The following is a 25,335-nucleotide window of genomic DNA, read 5'->3' as shown; positions in this document are numbered from 1 at the left end:
AATATTGCTACCATTCTATTTAGGTCAATTCTAACCCTAGAAATTGGGGAAACTGACCCACAAGGGCAAAACGGGAAATTCGGAAGCAAAATATCAAATTAAGCACTAGGTGATTATAACCCAACTACTAATTGCTAAATTAACTCATAGATTTATCCAATTTCGAATTTGAAGCAAAACCCCCAATTTGGGTATAAACCCTAACTCTTTAATTCCGAAATTGAACACTAGAAATGGAAGATATATGATTAATAAGCTTAGATTCATCAAAATCCAATATAAACCCCATCAATTTCATCATTAATAAGCCTAGGGAAAATGTTCATCAAAACCCTCTTTCAACTTCCATTACTAAGAGATTATTAAAGGAAAGGGGGAATCTAAGATGATTATGATTAAAGGAAGAGCAAAGGAATTAGCAAGATTTACCTCCAAGAATATTCCCAAATTATCTCCAAGAACAGTTCTTCAAAGCTCTAATTTCGAAATGGGAGTAAATGAGAGTCTAAAGACTTTTAACACTTCATTAATAATACACACTGCCCGTCACCTGCTTTAGCGGCACTAGGACTGCCCCAGCGGTGCCGCTTCCGCGGTCAAGGCAAAATCCTTAGACCGCTCCAGCGGCACCGTTGCCGCAATGCTGGTGCCGCCAAAGCGGGCACCAGACACCAGAAACTTATCCAAGTTTCACCATTTGATCCGATTTTTAGAGTAGTTCCCGAGGCCATATGCTCACATACCATACACATAGACACATATAAAAACACATTACGAATGCGCCCGTAGCCTCAAAATTCCCAACGGAGGTCTCGTTGATAAAGTCAACCCCCGATGCCTTAATTTTATTTTCCCAACCCAAGTCCCAAAATGCATCCGAGTGCATTGGGAACCGAATCAAATACACACACAAGTTCTAAACGGCCATCCGGACTTCTCAGAATCGACAAAATTCTGAAAAAGGTCTGTTTACCCAAAAGTCAACTTTGGGTCAACCATTTTTTACTTTAAGCCTATATTTCACGAAAGTTGCCGGAATCCGATCTAGACACCTCGGGGCCAACGGTCCCCTCGAGTAAAAAATGAGCTAATGAATGCTCGGAAAAGGGCGAAAATGTCGAAAGGACTATAACGACCAAACAAGTCGTTACAATAGTTGATGTGCCATGAAATTACGGCATACTCGATGCTAATTCCTTAAGCTTTTATGACTCTTCAAGCACTTTTGGTGTTACTTTTCTTGTGTTTATGTCATTTTGTAGGATAAGGTATCCGGAGAGCATAAAGGAGCAAAATGGAGCAAAAATAGAACAAGCAGCACATGCTAGCAGCACCTGCTAGACGCAGGTGCTACATGCCAGCCGTATCCTCTGCAACATGTACTGCAGCAAACGTGGACAGAGATATGAGAAATTGAAGAAACAGGATGCAACACGTGCTAGCAGCACCTGCGTCGCATCCTGTGCAGCATGTGCTGCACATAACTGCTCAAAGTGCACTGCCTGCTAGAGTTTGGTGCAACCTGCGACTGGCAGGTTGCACATGCGACAGCACATGCGAGTTGCAGGTAGATGCGCAGGGGTATTTTTGTCCGTAAATTGTTCCCGTTTTGGGCTGTTATAAATACTCTTTTAGGGTTTTGTAAAACACATCTTTTCCCATTCAACACAAGTTTTGGAGACTAGGGTTACTACACCACACTTTGGGGTTGAAGATTTGGTTGAGCACTTTCTTGAACCTCTACTTCATTTCTTTGATTCCTTGCTTTGTAATGAATATCTAAGTGTATAGTATTTATTTTCTTCACTTGAATCTTGTTTATGAAAATATTCTATGATTAAAGTGTTGGATGAAACTCTTGTGCTGCTCATGCATTGAATGATTTTTATTGCTAATGAAGTGAGTTAATGTTGTTTTAGTTAATCTTGTTCTTTAATGTTTCTTAAGGGATTAGCTAACCCTAAGACCCGCCCATTTACTTCGATTTGAGCTCGGAAGAGGAAATTTGAGGTTGGGAAAGATTAATTAACAAGAATTTGGGGCTTTAAACCTCATCTAATAACTTGATCTAGGAATAGAAAAGTTACTTGAGACTCAATTGGTTGTGCTTGATATCACACTCTAAGACTTGGAAAAGCTTAGAGTGAAATTCATTGATTTAGTTGGAAGACTTTCAATGAGATTTTAAAAACCATTATCTATTAACATAAACTCGCTCTTAGTTGTAAAATCGTCAAAATACATCAGATCGTTACTTGAGTGTAATTTCCTTTGTATCGATACTTGTGGCCATTGATCATTTTACCCGCTTTCTAGTTAGTTTTATCTTTGTTAGTTGTTAAACCAAAAATCAAATATTGAAAAAGTGTTTGGCTTAGCTTAGTTGGTGATACATATCAGGTATAAACTGCTATAGAAGTCTTAAGCTATTTGGTTCTCTATTTTCGATCTTCTGTTCATGATATAATTATTTTTAGTTTTGCATCAAAGTCTATATATTTTAAGGCAAAAAAATTTGGTTTCACTTTGACAGCAAAATTATGTTTTTGCTTATACAATAGAAGATGTTACTTATCATTTTATCCTGACATATATTTTTACACTTATTTCATTGTTTTGCCGTGTACTTGATGATTGACATAATTATTTATTTTTCAAAAAATTATTGTTAGAGAAAGAAATTTTTGGAGGAAGGTGACAATGCAAGTTCATTGCGTGATGTTATGTAAAAATATCGATAATTTGTGTACATTCTATTACGTGTTCATGCAACTACATGATTTTAGAAAGGGAAAAGTGCAAATATACCCCTCAACTTTGCGATTTAGAGTAGATCCCGTCGTTACAAAAGTGGTGTATACATACCCCTACCGTTATAAAATGGTGCAAATATACCCCTGCCGTTACAAAATGGTGCAAATATATCCTTTTCACTGACGGGAGTTTTTTTTAAAAAAATTATTTAGATTATTTTTTAATTAAAAAAACGCACGTGACTTTAAAAAAAATCTACCTATATTTTTTTAAGTAGACATATTTTTCTAAAGCCACATGGTAATTTTTTTCTAGTGTATCGGGTCTGGCAAGTTTAAAAAAATATCTCTGTGACTTTAAAAAAATAAGTCTACCCATTTTTTTAAACGAATCAGACCCTACTCACCAGAAAAAATAAATTATTATGTGGCTTTAGAAAAGTATGTCTACTCAAAAAAATGGGTAGACTTTTGTTTAAGTCACGTGGCATTTTTTAAATTAAAAAATGACCTAAATGTTTTTTTTTTTTTAAATCCCGTTAGCGAAAAGGGTATATTTGCACCATTTTGCAACGGCAGGGGTATATTCGCACCATTTTGTAACGGCAAGGGTATATATACACCACTTTTGTAACGAGGGATATATCTGATCTAAATCGCAAAATTGAGGGGTGCACCTTTGCCCTTTTAGAAAAGTTATTGTATGAGGTACATACTTCTTGCTTCATAGTGCATACATTTGTTGTATCTTCCCTCATAGTTTTTTATCCAATTTTTCCATTTAAGATAAGAAAACTCAATTAAATGTAATACATGATAATAATTAAAAATATAAATAGAATTCATGATTAAATAATAGAATAAATTCTATATTTATACTTTCGTTCAATTCAAAGTCACACTTTAGTTTTAAAATATTATTTTGATTATAGGTAAAAATGTTAAATGGAAATAACTAATTAAATATAATAGAAATAATGAACAAAGATGGGGTGGGTGAGGGTTTTGTTGGGGGCGGGGGCGGTAGATGAGGATATTTATACTTGGAATTAATTTTAAGAATATAATGAAGTAGTCAGATACTACACAAAATATTATTCATAATTTAGGAAATTGAAGAGTTGTGAACAATGGAATAAAATTTATATTAATAATTTTATAATTTTAAATAGTACATAATGTAACAAAGAAAATATGAAACAGAAAAATCATTTGATAAGTATATGTTTCGTTCTCAATATTTCAAATAGATTTGGTTATTTGGGGGTTGCGGGTAATTTTCACTGAGTAACAAATTAATAGTTTTGAAATTTCCTAGGGAAATATGATCCAATGTGAGTAAATCACAATTTGAAATGATTAGAGATAATATTTTTTATAATGTTGTCTGTGCACTGGGCGGGTATAAATAACAGTGATAAAGAATAGAAGAGTTAAAATGAGTTATTGCTCATATTCTAACTCAAAATGTTTCTTTTACTTTTAAAATGTAAGGTCTCAAAGTACAAGACTTATTAGAATTTGAAATAATTTTTTTACTATTATAAAAATTGAGTTATAGATAAAACCACGTAACGGAAGACTTAATAAATGAAATTAAAAATTAAAAATATTAAATATGAAAGAATCCAAGCACCACATTAAAAAAATTTAAATACAAAAAAAAAATATATATCTTTCCAAACCACACTTAGAAGTAAATTCTTTAAATAATAGTTATGCCAAATAAATCTTTTCTTTTGTAATGATATGCTTTGTATATGTTCTAGATGAATAATCAGGATTGTGTAATGATATAAGGTTAATCATCACAAGATGATAATTAAATATTTGTTGAATTATTATAATTCAATGTGCTCAAATAAGTAAAACAATAATTTAATATTATCCGCTACATGGGTATTAATTTTTAATAATTTTATTTAAGTTTTACATTATTCATGATGTTAAAATTTAAAATATCAATAGCTATTTTTAATATTTCACAAATTACATAATTTTAAATATGTCAAACAAATAAGATAATAATTTTTACGATTTGTTTCGTTTGATACCGGCCGCGCATCGCGCAGGTACGAATACTAATAAGGTAATATAAAAATACCTAAACCTATCAAAATATGATTTAATAATTACTTAATCGTTTTTTATGTCAGAAGTAAAATTTTAACATGGACGCATCAATGTTTCAATCACAAAAGTTTCCTAGGCAAATAAGGCCACTTATTGGATATGCTCCTTAAAACGTATAGTAAAGACTCTCTAATTAATTGGATTTGGAATCGAAATTTAGAAGTAGTATTTGTTTTAAACTCTATTTTTAATTATGATATTTTTTCTATTTACCAAAATAATCAATAGAAATATGGTAGAATTAGACTCAAAGGGTATAAAAGTCATTCTATATTTGAAGGATATTTTGGTCAACCAACATTTATATTCATGTTTTTATAATAACTAGTCTCTATAAACGTGCAGTTGCACGCTATTCCCAGCCAATCTCAATCACAAAAAAATATTAGATAATATTATTTGTAATTCTATACATTTATTTTTTGAGTTACAAAAAAATCACTGTAGTCTAAGACTATATCTACTTAATACTTATTTGAAATTGATCTTCTCGGTATTTCATTTTCTTCTTTTTTTGATATAGAAAATATGTTACGACCAAGATAATTCAATATTAGAGATTAAGTGACCATATATTTTTTTATTGTCATAATAATCCTATCAACATAGAATCTCTAGCAAAATTAATTAAAATTTGGAATGATTTTTTTTTAAAAGTATGCAATAAAAACTACTTGGAAGTAGCAAAAAATCACTCGAGATGGACGTTAGATGAGCAAACAAAAATATAATTCTTATATTAATGAGCAAAACACTTTAACCAGATAATATTCTTTTTTCCGGCTTGGTCAAAAATTCCATTGGATTAGAGTTAGCTCTCTATATTGTGCAATAAAAGTCTCTCGTTGATTTTAGTTGAGTAGGACTACTATCATGAATCTTTCTATTTTATTTCCTGCAATAATTACAATAGGAGTATAATTAAGATATCAAAACACCAAAGAATGTTACTCCGATTTGGACTCTAGATAAATGCATTCATATAGCACCAAAGTATCTTAATCTGATTTAAACTCTAATTAACGAAATATACCTTTTACGTTTTTGTACATTAAGTATTATAAGCTATTTCAAATAATTAGGGATATTTTCGTCGACCAATATTACTATTCGTGCTTTTATAATAATGTAGATGTAGATATATAGTACTTGATGATGTTTACTGGCCTGTTTGGTCAAATTTCTAAAAACAACTTGTTTTAAAAATTACTTTTAGCTAAAAGCAGTTTGTGTTTGACCAATTAATTTAAAAAGTACTTTTGAGCAACAATTAATGTTTGGCTAATCTTTTAAAAAGTGCTTCTATGTGTATTTTTTTTCAAAAGTATTTTTCAAAAAAGTGCTTTTGGGCAAAAACTATTTTTTTTAGCTTCTGAAAAACTGCTTCTGCTACTTTCCAAAAACACTTATTTTTTTCCAAAAGCTTGGCCAAACACCTCACTTTTTTTAAAATAAACACTTATTGAAAAAATAAGTACTTTAGGGGGGAAAATAAATTTGGCCAAACAGGCTATACATCAGGTCAAATGAATATTTACTGCTTTTATTGCAAATTTGGCATTATTGGGAGAGGTTGGTTAGAGATGTTTTGATTTTTGATTTGATTAAGTTAGAATTAGAAGCCTAATGGATGACATTATTATGAGAGTTTGGTCAGAGTTGTTCTAAACTTCTAATTAAGTCAAACTCCAAAACCTATTGGATGGCATTATTGGGCGAGGTTGGTTGGTTAGTTAATATGTGTTCCAATTCAAGTCAAACTCCCAAAGTCTATGGGCCCAATTTCTAAAATTGTAAAAACAAGGCGCTAACAACTCTTTCCTAAAACAATGTAAGTTCTAGTAGAATCTCATAATATTGAAAAGAGCTAGTTCATGACTTTTAGATGGGTAGGTTTAGGGTGGATATTGGGGAGGCTCAATAAAATTTAAAATGCTAAATCATATTTGAAAGGTCCTTAAATGTATTTCTTAAACTTAATATATGAGTGAGGCACAAAAGAATTGTTTACTATGTTTCATGGATCAACAGAGATTCATGATTTATCGTTATATTTTTATAAAGCAAATAATGGTGTTTATCTATTGTCTTTATATTAAAAGGCAACTAACGATGTTTATCGTGAAATTTTATCATGGGCTAGGCACACCAACGGCAGACATTAGTTGTGTGATATTCCTCTCAAAATTTGCCATGTAGAATTGACGGGTCCGCTGTCAGCACTCTCTCTCTTACCTACATTTCTTTTGGTTTTCTATTTTATTATTTATTTTTCTTTCTTCTCTTATTATATTTTTCCTCAATTTTACATCGTATCTTCACTTCTAAAATAAAATAGAAAAAATGGATTGAGACTACCTTAAGTTTCTTTTTTTTTCTTTGTTTTCTGAATTTTATTTCTAACATTCACTAATAAGTGCACACTGTCAAGATTTCAGTTGTAATTTATTTTGGTTCCTAAAAATTGTAAATTACTTTTAGATTAAAATTACATAAAGAAAAAAAAATAGGAAGATGATTGTTAATCTCATATAATGAGCATGACAATGATGAAACAAAATTGCAGTGAGAATTTTTCACTTTTTTCCGGAAATCGTTTTCATTTTATTTGAAATCAATGTTTGGCCATCGCAATTTCAAATACAATTTGAAGTTGTATTTGGAATTTGAAAAATACCAAAAAAGTTGTTTTCACTTTTAACACATTCAAACAACCAAATATTCTTTGCAAAAACTTAACCAAACACAACTTTATCTTCAACTCCAACTCCAAAATACCAAATAAAGTAAAAAATATTTGATTTTCATGGCCAAATGCCTACTTAGAAACTCTGGTATTACTTGAAACTTCACTTTTTCTAATTTTGCTTTTGATTCTATATTTATTATCAAATTTAGAACCACATTTAATTTTTCAAAAATAAAAAGAAAGTTCAGTCTTTTGCATATATTGGAAACACAATCGGTGTATACATTGGGAAAAATAAGAGAGATTTAAAAGCTTTGGCTAGTATCAATATAATTTTACAGTAGAAGGTAAGATCATAAAAATAAAAATAAAATAAAAGAAGAAGAGGAGAAGCATACAAGTGATAAGTACAAAAGAAGAGAAGGAAGGAAAATAAGTGAAAGAGAGTGTGCTGACAGTGGACCCACCATATTCCACTTGTCATGTTTATATTTTTCTTTCACGCAAGTAATTATGCAGGGACGAGTCTTTTGCCAATTTTTTGAAGTGGGATCTAAAATCCACCTGGCAAAATATGAAAGGAGACTCACACAAGTTTTATCTTCCACATTATATTTATGCCTCGCACATAATAAAATTTTCCGTGTTTATCGTCATACTATAAAAAAGAAAATAATGGCGTTTTCTGGTTGTTCTCATGCGGACCACTAGACACCTTTGGGATATTGAATTGATTGGCAGTCTGTCAAAAGAAAAGACCTTTGCCTTTGACTGGTTAAGTTTCTGAGTGCTTTAGTCTACAGTGAGACCAAGTCAACTGGACAATTAATCTCTCTTTCCCCTTAATCATTGTTTATAAAAAAAATAATGATTTCACTTATTCCCTTCATAGTTGGTACCTTGGGGACTGGAATATATAAAAAAAGTTTACTTAGTATTTGAAATTTTCACTAAATCAATAAATACATTATATGTGTTTGCGCGAAAACTTAATATTCCCTCATCGACTGGCGTGAGCCAAACTAGCTAAGAGCGAGAAAAGCTTCAGCGTCCTCTTCTAGCTTGAGCTCACGTACCAAATGGAACTCAAGCAGTGTGGCTATAGCACTCATATTATGCTAATTATAATTTTTTTACTGCAACGTCAGAATTACTACACACTTTTGTGCAGGATTTAATATTTGTATAACTCACCTCCAAACTAGCTAAAGGTGGGAGCTTCCTAGGGAGAGGTTAAAAAGAAAAAACAGCTAGCAAACGACCCCTAAAGAGGCTTGATAAACCTTAAAGGAATCATGCAACATCAATGTTTTTTATTTTTTTATGGTGAAATTCATGTTCATGAGATTAAGCTGGCTACTGGGGAAAGTCCTTGGGAATATTCTGTGCAAATCAACTAAGTGTTCCCAATCTTGAGAGGTTAGAAAAGAAAAAAGGGGTATCTGTTTTCATGTTATTTGCCTGTCCCTTGCTTGACAAAACTCGAAGGAAGACAGTAGAGCATTGACCCAAAAAAGTTGTTAGTGGAGCTGCTTTAGTTTTCAGAATGGGCAAGTTACACATTTGATCGGTCTGCAAAAAATAATTACATTCGCTAGTTAAAGATGCAAAAAAGAAAATACACCATTTTGTATCAAAATATATATTCTATATATATCATACATTAATATACAAAAAATTACATAGTGCTTGGCTACTATTTTGGTGGGCGGTTATTTATTTCAATTTTTTTTGTCTAATAACAGTAATTGTGTCAGCTTCCCTTATCTTAGCCCATGTAGCTAAATTCAGATGGACCATATGACACAAGCCCATACGTCCATTTGCTCTCAGTGGCAGCTTCTAGTTTTTTTTTCCTTTCTGTTTTAGCCAGTTGTAGTGTTTACATCGAGTTCTAACAGTGCCTGCCACAAAAGGTTTTTGCTCATACGAACCTTTCGAGTTCATCTTTCCCTATTAAAATCTATCTATTCATTATATTTCTATGAGATAAGCTTAATAAGAATGTATTTTGATTTCCCGTGAAATGAATATGTAAAACACTAAACAACTACTCCCTCTGATTCAATTTATGTTAACCTATTTCCTTATTAGTCTGTGTAAAAAAGAATGACCTCTTTCTATAATTGAAAACACTTTACCTTTATGCAATGATTTATAACCACACAAAATATATGAGACTCATTTAGGACCACAAGTTTAAAAGTCTTCCCTTATTTTTTAAATTTCGTGCCCAGTCAAATGGGTTCACATAAATTGAACAGAGGGAGTATATCTTTATCTTATGCGAATCAATCCCCTCTTGCATAGGTTCATGAACTTACACTATTCAATCTCACGTTCAACCTTAAGGGGTCGTTTGGTAGCTGGTTAGGATTATGCAGGTATTAATAATGTTGGGATTAGCAATGCAAGCATTAGTTATGCAAGTATTAGTAATGTAGATATAAGTTATGCAGATATTAGTAATATGTGTATTAGTTATGCAGGGTTTAGTTATTCATAAATTATTTCTTTGGAGGTTGATTTGTTATATTAAAAGTTAATAAATATTATATACTTTTTAAAATTAGAATATTTCTTTACGATTTTTTTTTTTTTACCAATTATTAAAATACTATAGTAAAATATATAAAAAATTTGTTTAGAAAAGCAAAGTATTTAAGCGGGAAGTGATAAGGGTAATATTGTCATTTCAACTTTTTATTCATGTATTAACTATTTCATCTTCTACCCCGCATAAAATAATACGTAGATTCCCTCATAACTTATACATGTATTAATTATGCGGGTTTCTAAATTGCAAACCAAATGTCGTACTAATTTTATACATGAATAACTTACTTCCTAACTAGCTACCAAACACTGTATAAATATGCAGAAATTAATACATGAATAAGGTGTCTATTTATTAGCTACCAACGTGGTATATGTTAATGCAGAAATTAATACATGTATAACTTACTTATTGTCCAGCTACCAAACGACCCCTAAGTCCTTCTATCCAAGTTCAATTCTAAAGTTTATAGAAAAAGTTTAATTAGTGATCAATCAATCAAACTTTAAACATTAGATTAAATAAATAACCAATAAAAGTAAAATTGAATTCATTCAACAAGAAGTTTAGCCAAGCATGACCATAAGTCCATAACAAAGACCACAAAATTGTCCAAAGAAAACATAAAAATCAAGAACAATGAACAGAAAGAACGAACTTTTTGAAGCCATCAATCGTTTCCTCTAAAATCCTCCTTCGAATCTCCAAACGTCTAATAAGAAAAAACCTTAAAATAGCTTTACAAGTATCTTAGTCTATGTAAAGCACACGTAACCTTTTTTTTAAAAAAAAAATGTAGATAACCATCCTGGTTCAAAGGTGTAAAAACTGCACAACTCACACCCCTATGAGATTTAACTAATTTTTCTATAAATTCAATGAGCCAACAAATTATAGAAGTAATCCTAAAGAACTTACCTTTAGACCCTTCACCCCAACAATCCTCGATTTTTTACTAACTCCTTCAAGCTATCTTTAGCTTGAAGATATATTCACAATCTTACTGATTACAATTTTGAATCCTTCTCTAATAAGTTGAGAAAGGTTATAATGAAAATCCTAATTATATATACATTTCATTTAGAGTTTAAATAATGTCTCAATGTGAATCTAGTGAAGGAACAAACGTCCAGCCTATTTTTTAGTACGTTAAACAATTCAGTGATCACTCAAATAGCCTTTTGTTGGGACAGTTATTATATATTGTACTAGTTAATCTGCCCGCGCTTTGTGCGGTGGTGTAAAATATTTTCAAATTTGTTATACCCTCTTTCTTTATGAAAATATAGACACTTATAAACAATATATATATAATTTAATTAATTCATAAATGTGAATTACTTCTCAATTGTGTACTGTAAAATTAGTGCAAATCAAAAGAATGTGAAGGGACATATATAAGGGTGTACATGGACCGGGTTGGTTCGGATTTTTCAAATATCAAACCAAACCAATCATATCGGGGTTTTAAATCGATAAACCAAACCAAACCAAACCAACAAAAGTCGGGTTTTTCACTCTTGATTTTTCTCGGATTTTTCGGGTTAGTCGGGTTTTTTCGGATTTTTTTTTTGGTTCAATACGAAGCATCTTATAATAGCATTTGCTTGACCAAAAATAAGCATCTTACCCTTCTATTTCTAAATATGTAAAATGAAAAATGTGTGGTGAATTCATTGCCTCATTAAATAAAAAATTCATAACAATTGAATCAAATAAGTATAGAACATGCATGTGATGCGATGTATAACTATAACAATCAAACAGAATGTAGTAACAAACAACTTCAATATTGTTACGTAAAATGAGTTTTAGTTAGCTTTTAAACATTTATTTAAAAAGCCTATCGCTAAATGAACAAAAAGATTATAACTCAAACTTAGCATTAAGAATTAATTATACACCACAAATAATTACAAGGAGGATCATACAAGAGGTGTTTGTTAGAGGTTCCCAGCGGACAACACTCACAAAAAAATTGGATGAGCTGATTTTCTACCATTAGTCTACTAGTTTTGTTTATTGTTTGAGTTGTTTTGATGTGATAAAGGCTAGTTTTGATCACTGCTAGGCTGTTCTGCCATATTAGTGTTTTGACATTGGTCAACAGTAGCTATTTGTAATGAAAAAGTCTCTTTTAATTGCCAAAAAAGAATTAATTATACAATCGGATGTGGTACCAATTTTTAAACAGATTGCATCACGAACGAAGCTGACTAATCAATGCTTAAAAGTGATAAAGTTATACACGTATTTATAAATTATATATGTATAAAAATATTTATAAATTGTATATATATAATCGGATCGGTTTGGTCTCGGTTTGACCTTTTTTAGTTAAACCAAACCAAACCTATTATGATCGGGTTTTTTTATCCAACACCAAACCAAACCAAACAAACCACTACTCGGGTTTTTTTTTCCGGTTTAGTTCGATTTGTCGATTTGGTGCGGTTTGTCGGTTTTCATTGTAGAGCCCGAGACATATATCTTCAAAATCGTGTAAGCATTTTTCTTAGAAACGTCTAAGGAAGACCAACAGGATCTAATTACGAATATTGGAGAAGTGACTTTTAAATTTTGCTTTTTGCTTAACATAAGACATCACAGGAGAAAATAAGAGAGAGGCTAAAAATGTGAAGAATGAGGGGAAAAATAAAAAAAAATAAAAAAGAAGATAATAAGGAACCTTCTATGTAACGGAATGTATATCTTCGAACGTTTGTAAGCACTTCTCTTATAAACGGTTAATGAAGACGAACCGGTATTATAATTAAGAGAAGATAAGATGTGACATTTGATCTCTTTTCTTTTACTAATCAAAGCATATAAGCGGAAAATAAGAAAAGAGCAAAAATGAGAAGAACGACGGGAAAAATATTTTTTCCGCAAAAAAAAAAGAAAAAAAAAAGAGGGGATAAAAGAAAAATACCTTTCTGGGTATATAAAAGGTGCCACATCACTCCTTCACGGAAGAATAGGAAATGATATCTTCCATTTATTATTTGTTTTATGTATAATATTAATTGATATAAAACGGCAAGTGATACACTACCCATGCCTGATCCATTGTAATGGAAAAGAAAAGGCAAATCAGAAACTTTTAAATAGAAGTGTAAAAGTAAAAATAGCTAGTAAATTCCATTGCCATCTTATTCAAGAATACAAATGCACATCGTAGCACAATTGATATAGAAAAATACGATTCAAGAACGCAAAATTACACAACTCATATAATTTTGACATATTAACTTATTGCTCCATTTAATGGTTGGGAAAATAAACATGTGACTCTTGCACAAGGAAAGATAAAGAAAAAAAATATAAACTCAAAGTTGTAAATTTTACTCTTCATATTAAATGAAGGTAGTTAGAAATTTAGAAAATAAGCTTTTCCCTGCATCCTTTCTCTTTATTTTATTTCTATCTGATAGGCTCGGATTTTTTCTTAACACTGCATCACTCTCTCCCTATAAATTATCACAGAAACTATCATAAAGGGCGAGATGATGGGATCAATTAAGGCATATGATTTGGAGAATCCAAACTACTCTACATCCATGTAACAAAAGAGAATTTAGAAGAATGCATATGTATATCACATATCTTTTGAATTGATGTCACGCCCCAACTCAGGGAACGTGCGGGCACCTACTATTTCCCACCTCAGTAGGCGAACCCGTCCCTTATGCAACCGATCATCAGTAATTAAATCATGAATAAAAGAATGAAAAACCCAAGAATAATACTATAAGTCTGACATAATATATAAATACTAAGTGCGGAAGATAAACAAATCCCAAATAGTGGTCTGATCAGTATAAGAGCTACTAAATACTACTACAAGTCTGAATAGTCAATACATTATCTGAATACATATTGTCTCGAAATAGAAATGGGACAATAAAATAGATAGAGTCTCGGGCTGCATGGATCATCAGTAGCTCACCCTCTGAACTCTAGGTACGTCGCCTCGGGATCAGTCGTGAGGTGTGTAAGTCTCCCTAACAACGAACTCTGTACTCATAGAAAGAGTACAGCAAGGTATCATCAGTACAAAACACGATACTGAGTAAGCATCATAGGTCGACAATAGTTAGATCACGCATGCAAACAAGGAAATGGAAACATAATCACTCTCATAGACAGATACAAGTCATCACGCTCACAGACAGATACAAGTCAACCAGTCCAAGTAATACAATCAATCACCCAACGATATCTCAATATAATGCACGAATCCAAACATAACCAAATAATCACCTAATAACTCAAGTATCACCGAAGATCAATATCAATTCAGATGACAATAAGAACAAATAATGTGAATGCAAATGGAATGCAATGTGCAATGATACACACATGCTCTAGGGGGACAATGTCCACCTCTTGACAATCATGACCCATGGGGAACTGCTAAGTCCATGTACCGTCATTCTGTCTCACACAGCCTAGAATGACTCCTCCAACCAATATCACTGCTAACCACTCCGTATCACACAACATAGAGATGGCTCCGCAAATATAGGAAATGTTGCATGAATCATACTTACCTTCGTTTGCACCATTTCTCAATATCAGGATCAAGATGGATATATGATGTATATGCAAAAGTATGTCATGCAATGAGAATATCATAACAACATGGGGATTCCAATCAATTTATATATAGAGACAACAATCATAGTACAAGTATCACATGAATCCGTTCCTTCCAACTAGTCTCCCATAATACAAAGAAACCACCAATTTACATATGAAAAGCCAAGCATAAACCAAGAGATTCTAACAGGCCACGAGCCCGAACACACAAGACCCATAACAGTACCAACCTAAGAATTCATCCCAAACTTCATACCCGAAGGTTTATATGATGTCTCTAACAATTTTCTAGTACTACATATGAGTCCCTAAACGGAGTCTAAACGAGAAGGTAAGCCATAACCTACCTGGAGTGCCGAACAAGAATCCCAAACAAATCACGCTAGCGCATTGCCCTTCCTCAATGCCTCCAAATAGTCAAGGTCTATTTAAAACGTAATCTAGATTAGAAATCATGAAGAACGGTACCCATATTGCTAGGCTTTCCACTTGGTCAACTTAAGCCTATGGGATTTGGGGAAACGGGCCCACAAGGGCAAAACCGAAAATTCAAAAGTGAAACATGTAATTCAAGTCTAAGTGATCAAAACCCACTAATCAATTCCCAAAACAACTCAATATTAAGCTAAAATCATATTCAAAGAGAAGCCCCCAATTTTGGGTATGAACCCTAACTCTCAATTTCACAAATTAGTTACTAACAATGAAGGAATCATGTTTATATAGCTATTACCCAACAATTCCATGCTAATACAAGCTTATACCATCAACAAATCAAGATTTAATAATAAAAAATTCATTCAAGAAAGAATCCCCCATGAACCCTCTTTAACCCTTATGTTATAGGAAGATTCTAGCATGAAATAGGGAGTTTCTAAGGTGGATTATGAATCATAAATGAAGAATAGGGTTAGATGAACTTAGCCTAATGAAGAATTCCATTGGAATCTCTTGTTTTGCTCCCAAGATAGCTCTAGAACCGAGGATAATAAATGAGGAGTGATAGGGTTTGAAAAATAATTTAAGTCATTTAAGTTCCCGTCGACCGTTGCAGCGGTCTGCAGTCCGCTACAGTGTAACCGCTGCAGCGGTGACGTGATCGCCCCAGCGGTCACTCATAATCTCGTTGAGCCGCTTTAGCGGCAGGGCCATCGCCGTGGCGATACAGCTGCCGTGGTCCTGGTGTTGCCATGGCGAGGCACGAGACACCAGAAAGTTACTTAATTCCACAAGTCTCATCCCTAAATTCGTCTATCACCCGAGGCCCCACAGATACAACACAAACATGCAAACACACATAAAAACGCGCTACGAACTCACCCGTGGCCACAGATTTCCCAACGGGGGTCTCATTGACCAAGTCAACCCCCAATACCCCAAAACTAACTTTTCAACCCAAGTCCCAAAATGCATTTTACATACTGACAAGTCACAAATGACCATCCAGACCTCTCGGAATCGACAAATTTCAGAAAAAGGTCCGCTTATCCAAAAGTTAACTTTAGGTCAAACATTTTTGCCAAAAGGCTTATTATCACAAAAACCCATCTAATATTCATCCGATGACCTCGAAAATCGTACCTCCCGTCCCCACAAGTCTAATATACGCTAATGAAGCTCGAAACTTCCAAAAAGTTCAACAAGGTCAAAAGTACCGTAACGGCCAAACGGGTTGTTACAACTGAAATTGGTATCCTCTGCATTCAAGTTACATAAGCAACCATTAGTTACCGTAACATATCGAAATAGTAATAATTTAAGATAAAAAAAAGATAAACCTGTATCCATTTACTGCAGAAAGTTCGTTCTTGATTTTTTCCTCATAAGGTTGATGAAAATATTCATTGTAACGCTTCTAATCTCTTTCATAAAGGAACAGGGACACCATGGCCTTTCTAAGAATGGAGATAGGTCAAATGTACAAACCTTTACTGAGATAGGGAATAATTAGGCGAAACTTCATTACAGGGGTGTCACGACCCAAATCGAAGGGCCATGACGAGCACCCGAGCCCTACCTGCCGAGCACCACTAATCATACTTTCATATCATAATCATAAACAAGAGTGGACCTCAAGGGTCCTTAGATAAAAATATGGAAGATCATAGGAGAAATAAGCAGAAAAAGGGATGAGCCCGAAAAGACATACTATATGACTATGTTGGACAAAACTGGCAAGCCGACAAGGCCATCATGAAATATTATACAGCAAAAATATAGGTCGAAGGGACCATACAACGTCTAACTAACCCATGACTATATACAACCCTCTACTGGAGTATGGACATAATTAGGTCGGGACAGGGACCCGCCGTACCCATATGCGCGTAAAAGTATAACTTACCAAAAACTCAACTGCAACTTCGGAACAAGAGAAGTGCTCCAATATAAGCTGAACAATAACCTATAGTGGCAGATCGTCAACCTGAACCTGTGGGTATGAAACGCAACACCCCCAGAAAGAAGGGACGTCAGTACGGACAAAGTACTGAGTATTTAAGGCATGAAAGTACCACGAAGAAACATAAAAGTACATAGGATAAAATGAATGCAACTTGTATGTATGAACTGCCGCTGTGGGCCAATGATATGCATAGATACTGTGCATGCATGTGTAAGGGTCATACATATATATGCATATATAATGCCTGTCAAGCCTCTGTGGGCATCTCACCGTATCATATCGGCCTCTGTGGGCATCATCATCATCATCATCATGTGACAAGCTGATCAGGTGGTAGTGCGTATATAATGCCGTCACTTTCCCTAAACCCCATATATATAATTCATAATATACGCGTATATAACGCTTGAGGGGTCATAGGTCAGTATATATATATATATATATGAAATGCAATGCAAGAATATGATAAGAGTACATCCCGAATCTGTCGGAGTGACGGAAGGTCGTTACACCTCCGAACATCGTTATGAGATAGTATTTTCATCAACAAGAGTCTGAATCATACTGAATCTGAAGAAAGACTTACTGAAAACGACATTCCGGAACATGAATCAATATGGAACATCCCTAGCTACTATGACTAGAGTCATTATGTAATAGCGTTATTTTTACGTTTTGTTCATAATGTTCATGCCAAAAGAAGTAAAGTTAGCCTTAACATACCTCAAGTCGTTTAATAAATCCAATAACGAGCTTATCACAACTAGAGCACCAATCCTATAACAAAGGAATACACATACAACTTAGATGGCGCTATTATATCACGTATATCAATGATAACTCGATTCTAAAGTGAAACGGGCAACATTCCCCTATTTCTTAGTCATCACCACAAAGCTCGCAAACAACAATCAACGCAACAACCTCATATGATCTTCTTTAAACTCATATCCACAACATTTAAAGATATACAATTGAGCAGCCGATATAAGGTTGTATACAACACTTATATACACTTTCTTCTTCCAAATACACCAAGTATAACAATATCAACACATTCTCAACATCAACTATTATCCCCACAACAAGATTTTTGCTCAAAACACACTAACAATCATGGCTCAAGTTAGATTACAACTCAAAATAACATCAAGTTAATGTTTGAACCTTTCCTTCAATTTATTTCTCTCCAACCCTAGCATAACTATCACATAAACTCATAAACATGGAAATAAGATGAAATCTTACCTCAAGAGCTCAAGAACACTTCAATTCCAAGATTATTTCACCTTGAAGTATCCTCCAAAGCTTCTACAAGAAGGAGAAACAAGCTTCAATAATACTTTGAAAACCTTTAGCACTAGATTCTCACTTTGATCTTTGATTTTTACTTGGGGAGTGATTGAATATGATGGGAGAGGGTTTCTAGGGCTTATATGAGCTTAGGTTTGAGTTACAATGACTTAAAAATGAGGAGAGGCCGTAATATAAACAAACAACAAAATTCACCACCAAGGAAATAAGGTCCGTATATACTGGCCGTATAATTTTATACAGATCGTATATATGGTCTGTATTTCTCAACCTCAAAATCAGCCTTCTCTGTTCAATTATAACTCCTTAAATACAGTCAGTATCTCAAGTTACACCTAACAATACGGTCCGTATAAAACAATTTCAAAACGAAACTTTGTCGAAACGTATTCTCTTCGATTCACTTATTCTCTAATCCTTCCATTACTTACCAAACATGAACTTAAACCTTTATAAACATAAAATAGGCATGTCCAACCTCATATAACCTCGGAGACAACCTCGGTGTCCAAGACTAGGGCAACTAACATATGACGAATCTCAACGTATAAAACTACGAGGTGTAACAAGGGGTTAGGAAAGAGGAATAGAACAGTAAGAACAAATTTAAGTCGTGAGATTTCTTTCATCATCTTACAAATTGGAAGGAAGACGTAATGGAAATCTTGCTCTTCGTATCACCTGTTAATCAAAATGAGAGAATAACACCCCAAATATCTGAGAAAATTGTGACTAAATTGTAAGTTGAACAGAGACAAATAATACAATTGTCACTAATTGTTCGAACTATTTGTGACAAAAATTAAAGTCACAATTAAATATAAAATTATGTGGCTAAAGTTTACAATGGTTAACTACAAATTTTAATTTGTCACTAATGTATCAACATAGTTTTTACGACAAAAGTTTTTTGTCTAAAAAATTTAACTTATTTTAGGACGAAAATTAGTTTGTCAAAAATTGGGTACATCATTAATGACAAAATAATGTGTCACTAACAACTTTAAATTCGTGGCTAATAGTACTCAATAAATGGCGCCAACTCTTTTTTTGGAGGGAAACTTTAGGGGATAAAACTTTGCTACGAATTTTTGTGTTTCGTCACTAAAAATATGTGCCTCATGTATTTAAGGACGAAATGGGAACTTTTGTCACGAAAAGTGAACATTTAGTGACAAATTTTGCGCCGTAGCTAGTATTTTCGTAGCTAAATATCATATTTCTTGTAGTGGTTCACCAATTCAGTGAGCAATAATTACATGTTTCCATGATCATTTGGGAGAAGTTGATACATTAATACCTTAATCTATACTATATTAAAAGCACAAAGGGTCTTAGAGATGTTGATTGAACTGTTTGTCCTTCATTAAAAGACTCCGCAAGAGACAAAATTACCATTTACTATTTTATTCAAATTATTATTTAATTATATTTATAATATTAATAATCTAATATTATTTGAACAAGAAAACCCTATTAATTAAGGTTATTAATCCCACCAGGACAATAACGTTGAGCAATAGAACAGTTTTATGAGCTTCCAATTCGAGGTCACACAGGAATATAATTGCGTTGCATAAAAGAGAAGGAGATGTTGTCCATCATAACACATCATACCTTCTTCTTTCTCTTTATTTTCGCTTTCATCTTTTAATTTCAACTTATATTTTAATTATTTGATGCGTGATTTAATGTTGAATTTTCATGAATCTGACTTTACATACCATCTTATTTTTTCTTTTGTCTACTTTTCCATATTATCAGCTTTATTTTATGTTTTAATTTTGTATAATTTGTTAGTCTTTAGGGTAATGATCAGTATTGACTTGATTTTTTGTAAATTTTGTTTCAGGTGAACACTAGAATCATCACCTTCTACTGATGGAGGTTGGTTCGATCAAATAATTGTAATGTTGATCAGTTGAATACGTAAAATATCAATTTAGTGGCAAAACTATCAATTTCAATTTTCTACCATCACAAATTTCAGGTTGTTATCTTCTACCCTACCATACTCCTTTTTGTTATTCATAATTTGTTACAAGTAGTCTTCCTTTGGAACTGGTGACTTTTTTTATTTTACAAGTATTGGAAGTATAATTTTGTTGGATTCACATTAATATCCTTGGTTTTATACTTGGTTATCAAGAATTCATAAGATTTTGTTAGCACACATCTTTGATTGATTCAACATTATAAGTGCAAAGAAGCTTCATAAACATATTTTCTGTATTAGGTGGTCGCCGTGTGGTGAAGTCGGCAAAGAATTATTTAAAATTCGGATATCTCACCAGGTCTAGGACTCTTGCTTTCACCTTGATTCTTTGTTGTTCATGGAATCATTTAACTCTGAAAAGTTATTTGAGGAAGTATCCTCCTAGGGCAGATATGAAAAAAAAAATCTTTGTATGTTTACACTTATGCATATGTTCTCCTGGTATATATGTATAGGTCTAGAAGATTTGTCGAGTAAAATAAAAGTATTGTGAGAAATCCGAAGAAACTGGAAGCTGAAATAGTGGCTCTAAAGATATGATTCCTCAAGAAAATCAACAAAACTAACAAGGGGTCTAACGTTGTGATAATGGATTCGTGAATTTTTCTAATTTTTCTCATAATATACTTGAGTGTCACACAAGGTATTATAGTTCAAATAGGAACAAATTTATAGATGGTACAATTTTAATTGATTTCAAGCTCTCAAATAATTCAGACTTTTCATATTGTTGATTTTAAACTTTAAATATTAGAAAAATAATTAAATGGCTATGTTTCTGTTGTAGAGACTTTTAATGAAGGCCGAAAAATTTAATCAAATATTTCTATTTGACATTTTTGTTGTTGGATTATTTCTTTGCAGAGCTCAATTGATAAGTTTGCTGATTGAATTGAAAGTTTCGGATTTTGCTGATTATTAAAGCATTGCAAATTGGATAATTTCTATTTCGTGGATCGTAATGGGTTTTTGAATTCGGTATTACCATCATCATCTTGTAATCAAGTTCATGCTGATGATGCGCCTGTTAGTGGTGGTGGTCTAAGGTGATTCCCTCTTTGCTTAGAGATTTATTATTTTATAAAGTAGTAGTTTTTATTAATTAGATGGGGAAAATCCCGCATATAAAATTTAGAGCGATTTAGAATTTTGAGTTTATGGGTTCTGGATTTTTAAAAAGATAGCCTATTTCAAAATGGGAATATTTCACAAATGACTAACATTTGGGGGTTAAAGATTCAGCGTAGCAACACTTTCATATTTACGTATCGTAGCAAATCCAACCCACTTATCCGCGTGTATCCAACGCTGTATTCAGGAATACAGTGTGTTAAAATGTTGCTGAAATCTTGGAACCAAATATTTTTAAACATGGCAAACAAAAATAAAATCTTCCTAAAATTATGCTTAACAGATAGCTTCCAGAAATTAACACAGCTCTTTATTCCTCCATACATTCAAATTTGCATCATCAATAGCTGAAAACAGAGCAATTTCAGTCAAAATTTAGAATTCAATTCTACCAATTCCATGCATAAAACTATCTCAGAATTCAATTGCGAATCTCTTGCGTTTATGTATGTCAAATTCGGTGTTGTATGTATCAGTTTCTACGTAAATCCTTTTTGTTGACGTATACAGACATTGTTGGATTCATCTCGTCGCCATTATATACAACAAAAGGTAATTAATAGTTCAATTTATGTTCATGACCAATTTATACAGATATAGATGATACAACAGCCTTACGGATGATTTTGTTGCTAATTTTTTGCAGTCCTGAATTTACCGTTCTAAATTGAAATAATGTCTAATATAACAGCGGTAATTTGACATTCTGGTTTTTGGAACGATGACAATTGTTTCGTTAATTACTCTATAGATGCAGTAGTTTTCAAAGAGTATGCCTCGTATGATGAGTTAGTTGATGCAATAGCGAAGCAGGTGCGAATAGATACAAGTATAAAAAAAATCACTATCAAATATATGATCGACGGTAATTCCATGCCTATGGAAATACACAACGACATGAGTGTCCGGGTGTATGTTGAACTGAAGAAAGAGAATAGGCAGTTCGGGATGTATCCGTTGTGTATCACAACAACTGATAGGACGCGTGAATACAGTCTATCGGGCGAAATTGTTATTCAAGGTAGCCTAGCAATAGCGGATACAAATGGTATACAAGAAATGGATGCTAATGATTCTATAGCACTGGCGACATCAGCTTCTAGTAAGGAAATATTTATATTCGGAGGAGAGAACGATTTGATAATTTCAAACTGTAATTAGAAAGAAGTCATGGTAAATCAGGTATACAATGATAAGGAAACTTTGAAAGCTGTGATGACGTAGTATGCTATTGACAATAGATTTCAATTCCGAACAGAGAGGTCAAATTCTGTAAGGTTAGTTAGTTACTGATTTTTTTGATGTATTTGTATGCCTCTATAAATTCAATACAATTATGCTAGGGTAGTGTATTAAACTGCTTACATGTATGTCTAATAAATTTGAATACATGATTATATGTGTGTTTTGATTATTATATATTTTCTAAATTCACTGTTTTGAATAATCATATGATATGTATTTTTCGACTGTATATGTATATATACATATCCAGTATTGCAGCTACACCCTTGCATGTCTTTCTAGACAATGTGAGTGAAAATTGAAAGCTTCAAGTATCAACAGATCAGCTATGTTCAAAATCAGAGAGTTCGTAGAGAAACATACATGTCCATTGAAGGATAAGGTGTATACGCAACATCAAGCTAGTAGTGGTTTTATAGCTGGCATTATTAAGCCAAAATTTAGAAATTATAAGAGGAAGTATGTGCCTAGTGATATAGTAGATGATGTTAAAAATGATTTTGGGGTGGATGTGCCATACATGAAAGCATGGCGTGCTAAAGAAAAGGCTATGACGGAGTTAAGGGGCGAGCCAGCCAAGTCATACAAGAAATTGCCGGGATACGTATACATTTTGAATAAAACATACCCAGGTTCTCATATAAGAATGAAGAAAACATCTGAAAATGAGTTCTTGTATCTTTTTGTAGCATTGTATGCCTTTATAAAGGGGTTTGAATGTTGTCGACCCATCGTGGTTGTAGATGGCAGCCACATCAAAACAGCATACAATGGGACATTTGTTTCAGCGAGCACGATGTATGGTGCAGGTATTTCAAAATCGATCATTTTAGTTATATAAAAAGCTTATAGAACTCAAAAAAAAAATTATGTATTCAACTGATTTTGCAGGGAATATACTACCTTTGGCGTATGGCGTGATTGATTCAGAAAGTGATAAGTCTTGGACATGGTTCTTCGAACAGTTCAAGGAAGCTTATGGGCTACGGGAGAGCATGTGTGTTGTATCTGATAGGCATGAAAGCATCAACAAGGTTGTATCCAAAGTATATCCTAATGTTCCCCATTTTGCATGTATATGGCATCTTTGGAAGAATGTATACAATAAATATAGAAAGAGTCACAAGGTGCTGAGTGGGGTGTACTATGCAATGGCAAAAGCGTATACACAAGATGAGTTTGACATGCTAATGGAAAAGGTTGAGACGGTGGATATTCGTGTAAAGGATTACTTGGAGTTAGCCGGAAGGGAAAAGTGGTCTAGGCTTTATGCTCCAGTCAACCGAGCATGGACAATGACGTCTAATATTGCTGAGTCTATCAATTCAGCTCTCGTACAAGCAAGAGAATTACCAATATTTGATTTTCTGGAAGAAGTTAGGATTATGTTTGGGCGCTGGAATTTCACTAACCGACAAAATGGTTCATATACATTCACAACACTTGGGAAGAAATTCAATGAAATGCTTTCCATTAATGAGCGTAAATCTGCACGCATGACGGTTAGTTTCTGTGTATCTGTTTGTGTATTTAATTTCTTCGGTATATTTCATGGTCTGTATGATTCTTATATTTATATATTAGTCGAAATATGCCTGTAACATGCTAATATATTTTTGTATGGTTTCTTAGGTAATACCATCAACTGAATACGTGCACACGGTAATTGATGAGGGGCGACATTTCATAGTTTGTATTGAAAAGAAGACATGCAGTTGCAAAGAGTTTCAGATGGAGGAGATTCCCTGCCCACATGCCTGGGGTGTTCTTAAGAAAAAAACCTCACAGCCGACAACTATTGCTAAAAAATATACAAACCTGAAACTGTGATGAAGACTTATGATATCCCAGTTTATCCTCTACCCGATGAGAGTGAATGGAAAATACCTGGATACATTTTGGAAGAGGTATTTTTTCCACCGAGATACAAGAGACCGCCTGGAAGGCCAAAGAAGAAGCACGATAATTCTTTATCTGAATGGTTTTCAACTAAACGTACAAATTCGTGTAGTAGGTGTGGACATGTTGGACACAATAGGAGTTCTTGTACAAATGAGCCTCGAAGAAAGTAGTTGGTGTTTCCGTTCTAAATCTTGTTGTCTAATGTTTTTCAATATTAAACCAAATCAACTGCAAAGAACGATTGTCGTTTGTGTTCCCTGATTTTTGGTCCTGTATGTTTGTTTGGAACACTGAATAAAGGAAACAATTTTATATGAAAGCATTGAAGTGTCTGTGGTGTATTTTGTTCATGATTTAAAACTGTACCAACACTAAAGTTTAGCACTTAAACAATACTAAAGATTTGAAAGCAGAAACAGATTGTTTGAAGGAATGATATCTATCAACTATGTTCTACAGCTATTTGAATGGTTTGTATCCAAAATATCCCAGAACCAGAATACAATTTTCTGTGAATACAGTTTTGTGTGGATACATTACTGATTTCAGATATACAAAATCTTGTTTCGTTGTTTTCTGTATATGCTGATTGCATATACAGCTATGTGT

At 33.2% G+C, this 25,335-nt stretch overlaps 1 protein-coding gene across 1 annotated transcript; it reads left to right on the top strand.

Annotated features, from left to right (window-relative positions):
* Positions 1-1,426: 1,426 nt before the first annotated feature.
* On the top strand, positions 1,427-24,896 carry LOC132639329 (uncharacterized). Its single transcript, XM_060355781.1, has 6 exons — positions 1,427-1,567; positions 21,373-21,494; positions 23,146-23,633; positions 23,716-24,326; positions 24,457-24,586; positions 24,676-24,896. The coding sequence occupies exons 1-6, from the start codon at positions 1,427-1,429 to the stop codon at positions 24,894-24,896; spliced, it is 1,713 nt and encodes a 570-aa protein (XP_060211764.1).
* The last annotated feature ends 439 nt before the right edge of the window (positions 24,897-25,335 follow it).

The sequence above is a fragment of the Lycium barbarum genome, chromosome 5, assembly GCF_019175385.1.
Source record: "Lycium barbarum isolate Lr01 chromosome 5, ASM1917538v2, whole genome shotgun sequence".
Classification (NCBI taxonomy): domain Eukaryota; kingdom Viridiplantae; phylum Streptophyta; class Magnoliopsida; order Solanales; family Solanaceae; genus Lycium; species Lycium barbarum.
This window is presented reverse-complemented; position numbering and strand designations above follow the sequence as displayed.